General features: G+C 40.7%; 1 protein-coding gene across 1 annotated transcript in view; it reads left to right on the top strand.

Moving 5' to 3' along the window:
• The window catches only part of Rfx8 (RFX family member 8, lacking RFX DNA binding domain), an 84,299-nt gene that overhangs the window by 11,014 nt on the left and 65,533 nt on the right, over positions 1 to 7,752 (top strand). Inside the window, exons 3-4 of the mRNA XM_008845915.1 lie at positions 2,434 to 2,495; positions 3,774 to 3,860. Of these exons, the coding sequence (XP_008844137.1) occupies positions 2,434 to 2,495; positions 3,774 to 3,860 (149 nt within the window). The remainder of the gene's footprint in view (positions 1 to 2,433; positions 2,496 to 3,773; positions 3,861 to 7,752) is intronic.

Below are 7,752 nucleotides of genomic sequence, written 5' to 3'. Positions count from 1 at the left end.
AGATAGATAGATAGATAGATAGATAGATAGATAGATAGATAGATAGGAGATCCATAGATCCCTCTGAGACCTCCTTCCTGATTTGATTTTGTCTCTTCTTCTGGGTATAAGTACTGCAGGATCTCTTTTTTTTTCCATAACTCCTGACCACTAATATCATAAGAACCCTTTTTATTAAGCTTTTCATCAATGATTTTTAGTTGAGAAGGTCATCAGCTTCCTGTTGGAAACCTCACCTGAGAGAGGGAGGTATCAATAGAGGATAGATAGATAATAGACAAAGGATAGAATGTAATATGGCATAATTTTTGGGGTGTTTTGTTTTGTTTTTGTTTTTTTTGAAACAGGGTCTCCTTATAGCCTCAACTGGCCCAGAACTCACTATGTAGATCAGGCTGGCTTCTATCTCACAGAGACAGCCTGCCACTGCCTCCCAAGTGCTGGGATGAAAGATGTGTGCCACCACACCTTTTTTGGGGAATATGGCATAATTTTTAATAGCACCAATCCCACAATCAAATTTCTTATGTTATTACCATGGTTAAGAAAAATATTTAACTATATTGCGCCTCGGAGGATTTCAGGTTTTGGATTTTCAGATTAGCAATAGTAGTCATATGTTTCTTACTGATTTTGATGAGTTCTGTCTATATTAAGGATATAATTTTAATTATGCTTTTTGCAAGTAATCACACCAGTTGTATTTTTCATTTTTACTGTGATGTGACTGTAAAATGGAATTACAGGATAGTCAGGGGTTGGAGTTACTTGCTAATATAAAATATGTAAATTATGATGTTTCCAAACAACAAGCGGTTTTCTTCTGCTTTTCCTTTCAAAATGTCAGAGTATTTTCTGAGTCTTCCATCTGCGCCTGGTGCCCATTCTCTAATAAGTTCTTCAACCGCCGTCTATTTTTATTCCTTTCAGGATGGGGAGGAGCAGGGTTTCACAAAGAGGCCCAGGCTGACCTCAAATTCTCCATCCACCTCCTGCTGTCACCCTAAAGCTGAGGTCGCAGGCTGTACCACCTCTCCCAGCTGTGTGATTTGTATCTCCATTGTGGCTTACAACTAGATACACAGAAAGACACTAAGTGACCTTGTGTCACAGAGAACACTTTAGAAGTATCTGACTTTTATTTATTTTTTAATTTTTTTTAAAGTTAAGTGTATGTTTGGGTGTGGCAGGGTTGGGGGCAGGTAATGTGCACATGAATGCAGGTGCCCTCACATGCCAGAAGGATTGGATTCCCCTGGAGCTGGAGTCACAAATGGTTGTGGGAACATGGGTGCTGGGAACCGAACTCACTCTTAACCACTGAGCCATCTCTCCAGTCCCAGAGTATCTGGTTTTAAATCTGCATTTACACTAGACTGACTTTGGCTTTGGCCTCCCGTCACTTGGGTCTTCCCTGCAAGACACTTGCCTGCCTTCTCATTGCTTCATTCATGCCCACGCTTGGGTTGCTTCCTGTAGGAAGAAGAAGGGCTCAGAGTCAGATAAGTATAAGTGCTGCAGAACTAATACAAAAAACAGGGATGCAGAATGCAGCCAAGCAGAAGCTGGGCCAAAAGACTCTGAAGAAAAAGGGCAGACATTGCTCGGCATATCAAGTGACTGTAGATTTCCCTACTCTGTGTTTGCAAATTTCTCCATAAAGCAGGATTTCTGCTTTCAGCAGGCATGGGTCTGGATACTGTGCTTGTCGTTAACCCTTTGATAAAGCAACTGGAACAGATTTCTATTGATAAGTGCAAAACAAGTGTTCTCAAACACAGGACACGTGGAGGTACCTTAGCCCAGAGATAAGACTTGGAATCATAGCGGCTGTGTTGTTCAATAGTTTAGTAACATTCACTTATAAAAACCTTGGAAGTGAGAAAATGAGGTAAACAAAGGGATGAGAAAGAGTAAAAACGACTATGACATCAGAAAAGGGGGGAGATGGTAATAAAACTACAGCAGCCCCCAGGCTAGACTGTGATCCATCTGTTGCTAACTCAATTTCTAGAAAATATTTAAAGGTTCAAGTTGGTTCAGTGTTGAAACAGTAGAATGGAAGGTTGAACACACCATCAGATGCCAGTTAGTAGAAACCCATAAAACACAAACACACACTGCATCTTCAAAACAAAGACCAGGAGGAATGCCACTGAACTTTCAGAGTCTTGGTGTTGGGAATCGAAGCCAGGGCCTTACCCAGGAAGCACATACTACCACTGTGATGCCGCACCACAGTCTCAACATGGAAGTTTAAACAGCACTCTTCTCTTAGTAGCGTATTTTATTTGTCTGATTTGTTCTTTCAACTTCACTTCCGTGTATATTCTTTATAATCAGAAAAAGACTAAATATAAGTAAAAAATGGTAAGATATGACACTGTTTTAAGAGTTTCAGGTCGCATCTCTCGCTCTGACTTATTCTTGTAGCTCGTGCACTTGGTGTTTCCTGATCTTGGCACCCGGAGGCTGGGGACAAGAGGAAGTGCCAGGTAGGGTTATAATGTTTGTTTTATTTTAAATAGTGAAAATAAAGATGGGGGGAGAATCACAATAAGTGACAAAATGTCAGTTATAAAATAAGCTAGAAGTAATAATTCTTACCCAATAGTGCCGTAATTTAGATTTAATCATTCATTTGGGAAGCACTACATACAAATACTGGGCTTTATTTGCTTCAAAATTTTGTTAAAATATGAAGATCTATTTTAAATGTTTAGACATCCAAATATGTAATTATTGAAATATTTCAAAAATTACACACATAGAATGATGCCAGTTGCTTTAATTATCTTTGAACTAAAATGTCTAAGTATTTTTCCAATTAGCATATCAATTATATTCAGGATGCTGGGACCTAAGGTTATGATTTTCACAGAAAAGGAAATTCCAGCTTCATCAAGCGCATTCTAATCATAAATGCCACACAATTTTCATTGTCATTTGTTGTTTGTTTTAAATCAAGATGGAAAATCAGTGAGCAGGGACAGAAGCCAAGTTAAAGAGCTGTCTGCCCATGAAGGAATTGAAGAGGAGAGTTTGCCAACTCTAACCTTGGGTGGTGATAAAGCTGAAGAAGTCTGGTCCTATTGTGAGCTGCTGGTTTCCTGAGTTCCACAGAGGAGGCAGGGCTTCGAGGAAGAAGCCTAGTTTTTTTTGAGCATAGGGAAACTTAGAAAGGCAAAGGGTGGCAGGATGGGAGGCTAAGGTATCACTATATGATGGAAGTGTTTGAAATTGAGAAGAGCTGAGCATCCAGCAACCCATTTCCAGGCTCTTGCCCATGAAGGGACTTATGATTTGTTAAAGATGCAGCTGGTACACTTAACCACCCTGTTGCCCCCCTGAAGAGAACCACACACCACACTGTAGAGTGTAGGTCATTTCCCCCACATCCCAGGGCACACTCCTGCTGCCTCGTGTCATGACTATCATCCCTTTTATTACTAGCCTGGGAAACCATCCAAATTCTAAATTTATGGTATGATTTCTTCAAAGTATGTATATGGCTTCTGCACCTACACAAAATCAAAAGATCTTTTGTCAGATCATCATGAAGTCAAAAAGTTGAGCCATCCCAAGTCCAGGATAGTCTAGAATATGACATGATTTACAGTTTAACAGAGCTTGGGAAGACTGAATGGCTGTGAGCATTGTTAAAGTCAACTGAGTTAATGCACAAACCTAGGTGTTTATTACCCAGCATGCTCTGAGCTTTCCTACAACGCATGTAAATGGACATAATTTTAAAGACAACCTCTGTTTTTTAGGTATCATTATGATGGAATCTGTATCAAGAAAAGTTCTTTCTTCTATGCCCAGTATTGCTACCTCTTGGGTAAAAAGAGCTGTCACAGGTCAGTGTCTGTTGCTTGAGTGCTTTGGTGATGGGTCACAAGCCTGGTTCGTTCTATGAGACACATTCATATTTTCGTTGTACCTAACTGATTTGTCAGCTGTTCTGTCTAAAATCCTTTTTTAAATTTTTATGATTTTTACTTTTAATGGTGTGTGTGTGGAGAGGGGAGGTAGGGATAATGTGCATGTGAGTGCAGGTGCTCAAAGAAGCGAGAAGACTGGATCCTCCAGCAGCTGTAGTTACAGGTGGTTTGTAAGGTGCCTGGCATGGTTGCTGGGAATTGAATTCAGGTTTTCTGGAAGAGCAGTATGGGCTCTTAATCACTGAGCCATTTCTCCAGCCCCTTAAGTCCTTATTAAGGATGGAAACACACATGACATATGACCAATACACCATGACAGCCTCTGGCAATGTCATTGACCAAAGAAATCCCTTTCCAGGTCATTTTCTTAGGTAATTTTCATTTTGATCATCCTCCCAATTATCTTAGCCTTTTTTTTTAAGGTTGGTATTTCTTTATTTTCTGATTTTTTAAAAATGTTTTTATTGAATTTTTGTGTATTTTATACAGACTATCTCAGACAGTGTTAATCATCTTTATACTCCCGTCCCCACTGGCACCCTCCCATAGCCCCCTCCACTGGAACCCATATACTCTGTCATTTGTGTTAAAGCCCAATGTGTCAGGTCTGTGTCCCCAGGCGTTCTCCAGTGCAAGTCCATCCACTGAGGGCTAGTCAGCCCATCTAGAGTCTCTTGATTTAGGAAGATCATCACTTCCTCACCTAGCAGAAATCAGTTGCCAATGTTTTTTCAGCTAAGACTGGGGTCTGCTGTTCATTTCTCCAGTTCTGTGCAGGGTTTTTGTCTGCCTGAGTTTGCATGGGACTTGTGTATGCTGACACCATTGCCATAGAAGCATATGAGCAGGGTCCCAGGAGCTTGTAGGACTGTTTCCATATGGTCTTCCCCCTCCTCCCTGGCTCTTACAATCTTTCCGCTCCCTCTTCCTCAATGGTCCCTGAGCCCTGGGTGAGTGACGTTTATTTTATTTTTTATGGAGCTTTTTGCTACTCTAACATTCCCCCCTCTGAAGAGGTAACCCTAAAATATTTTAGCGACTAGATAAGCACTCCCAAATACTTTTGAGATTTTTGGCCTTTGGAACAGCATATGCTGCTAAGAGGCCCAAGGACATTGTGAGTTTCAGCCAAGAAACTGGCTACTTTTCTTTGGGGTCTTTTTACCCTAACTGCCTAGGCAATTCCTACCTCCTATTCTTACCACACCATCCTCTGAAGAGATTACCCAAATTGCCGATAGGGAATCAGGACATAGACCACTCTGGTTTCTTCCATGCTAAATAAGGATGCAGGGTGAGGCAATTGGGGTACCCCTTCAGTGGGTCTATATAAAAGACTCCCAAATTGCATAACTCTTATCTCTAAGGGGAAGAGAAAGTCCTTGACTGGTGAATAGGAGACATGAAGGAGAAGTAAAGGCAAGAGTAGCTAGCATTACAAGTTCTAGACAGAGAGAAAAAAGTTGGAACAGGGCAATTTCAAAAGTTCATATCAGAGACCACTGGAATTTCTTGACGAGACCTTCCAAAAGCATCCCTCTGTTGGGTTCCTCCTCATTTTTCTTTTGTCCGCCAAGGCTGGACTCGAGAGCGATGGGCTCAGGATTTGTTTTTAGCCACTTTGATAGCTGTTGGAGTGGCTAGAATCAGTGTCAGTTCCTCACAAAGGCAGCTAGATAGGGGAAAAAAAATTAGCCATCACTTTAGAACAATAGCAGATTGTCTCCCTTAGCTACAGGTGGGCACTACAGTACTGCAGACCAAGATTTGAAGTCTTACATCTGAGCAGCACTTTCTGGTTAGAAACAAAATCATCAATGAGAAATAATTGTCTAACATTTTATATGGACTTAAGTCTAATGCCTGAGAAGCGTAATCCCTTGAGCTCTTAAAGAAATATACTGATCACTTTAATCTTTGGTTATACTTTCCTTTGGGTGTTTAAGACCATACGGTCAGCCCAAATAAATCAATTTATTTTTACTCTTAAGATCATTTGAGGATCTGTTCCTCAGGGGTCACATGGGCTTGGGAGGAGCCCCTGGCTCCTTTTAACAGTTCCATCTATGTGACAGTTAAGTCAATATCTGCTTGACCATGTCTGGCTTCACTTGGAAGCATGAAGGAAATGTTTCCTCTGAGTTGACCCTCCTCTTTGTAGACTGGACACTGGTTCAAGTCCATCTGGTGGGGTCTCCATGGCCTCCCTGAACAAGAGGACACATGACTCACCACAGTTACAGGACATTTTCAGAGATGCTCCACAGTCCACTGGAATTTAGTCAACCTTGGAGGACAAGAAGCAAAACCTTTTCTTTATGTCCCTCTGATCAAATTAGTATAGGCCTCAAAGTATATCTGTTAAACATCCAAGAAGGTTAGTTCCACCAGTCTGGTACTTTTAATTACTGTGTGCCACGTAGATAAATCTTGGGCAAAGCCCAATTGTTCTCAGATAAACCTTACCTAGACATATCTGGTATGTATAATTTGTCAGTAGGTTGCTGGAGAAATATGGTTCCCTCTGGTTTTTTAAAACTAGCTATCCATTATTTATCTCTTGCATTGTCTCACCCCTCCATCATGGTTTCCCCCATTAAGGTGCCCCCATTTTCCCCTTTCTCCCTTAATAAAATCCTTCTCCTACGGTCCTACCTCTCTTGAGCTCCTTCTTTCCCTTTATCCCCTAGATTCCTTGTATACCCTTCCCTCCCCTCTCCCTTAAACTAACCCAATTTTTATCCATATCGCCCTTATTAATGCCTGTTTCCTATGGTTCTTCTCTGTCAGGGTCTTTCTTTTCCTTTACCTCCCTGTTTCCTTTCCATTATCCTGGTTCCTGTAGTTATGTCTGGATACATATTCACTTATCAGTGTTTGGTTCTAGGATCCACATATGAGGGAGAACATACGTCAATTTTTTTTCTGAGTCTGTGTTACTTCACTTAGTATAATAGTTTCTAGTTCCATCCATTTACCTGCAAATTTCACAATTTCATCTTTCTGTACTGTTGAGTAAAACTCCACCATATAAATGAACTACATTTTCATTATCCACTCATCAATTGAGGGACACTTAGGTTGCTTCCATCTCTTACCTATTATGAAAAGAGCAGCAACAAACATGGATGTACAAGTGACTCTGCAATAGGATGAGTTCTTTGGTTATATGCCAAAGAGTGGTATAACTGGGTCAAATGGTAGGTTCATTTGTAGTTTTTTAAGAGTTTTCCACACTGCTTTCAGTAGGGGTTGAACCAGTTTGCAGCCCCACCAGCAGTGGATGAGTGTTCCCCTTTCCCCACATCCTCTCCAACATTTGGTATCATTTGTTCTCTTGATCTTAGCCAGCCTGATTGGGGTAAGATGAAATCTTAAAGTGGCTTTAATTTGCATTTCCCTAGTTATTAGGGATGTTGAACATCGTTTAAGATGCTTCATAGCCATCTTTACTTCTTCCTTTGAGAACTCTCTGTTCAGCCCCTTATCCCATCTTTTAATCGGGTTACTTCTTGTCTTGATTCTCTGTTTTTTGAGTTTGTTATATATTCTGGATATTAAACCTCTGTCAGATGTATCGCTGGTGAAGATTTTCTCCCATTCTGTGGGTTTTCTGTTCATTTCCCTGGTTGCCTCCTTTGATGTACAGAAGCTTTTTAGTTTAATGAGGTCCCATTTGTTAATTCTTGCCCTTGTTTCCTGAGGAATTGATGTCCTGTTTAGAAAACTCTTTCCTACACCTATATCTTGTAGGTTTTTGCTAAGGTTTTCTTCTAACAGTTTCAGAGTTTCAGGCTTTACATTGAGG

This window comes from Nannospalax galili, unplaced genomic scaffold (genome assembly GCF_000622305.1).
Source record: "Nannospalax galili isolate Female #2095 unplaced genomic scaffold, S.galili_v1.0 scaffold182, whole genome shotgun sequence".
NCBI classification, from domain to species: Eukaryota; Metazoa; Chordata; class Mammalia; order Rodentia; family Spalacidae; genus Nannospalax; species Nannospalax galili.
Note: the sequence above shows the minus strand (reverse complement) of the source record. Positions and strands in the feature narration are given on the sequence as shown.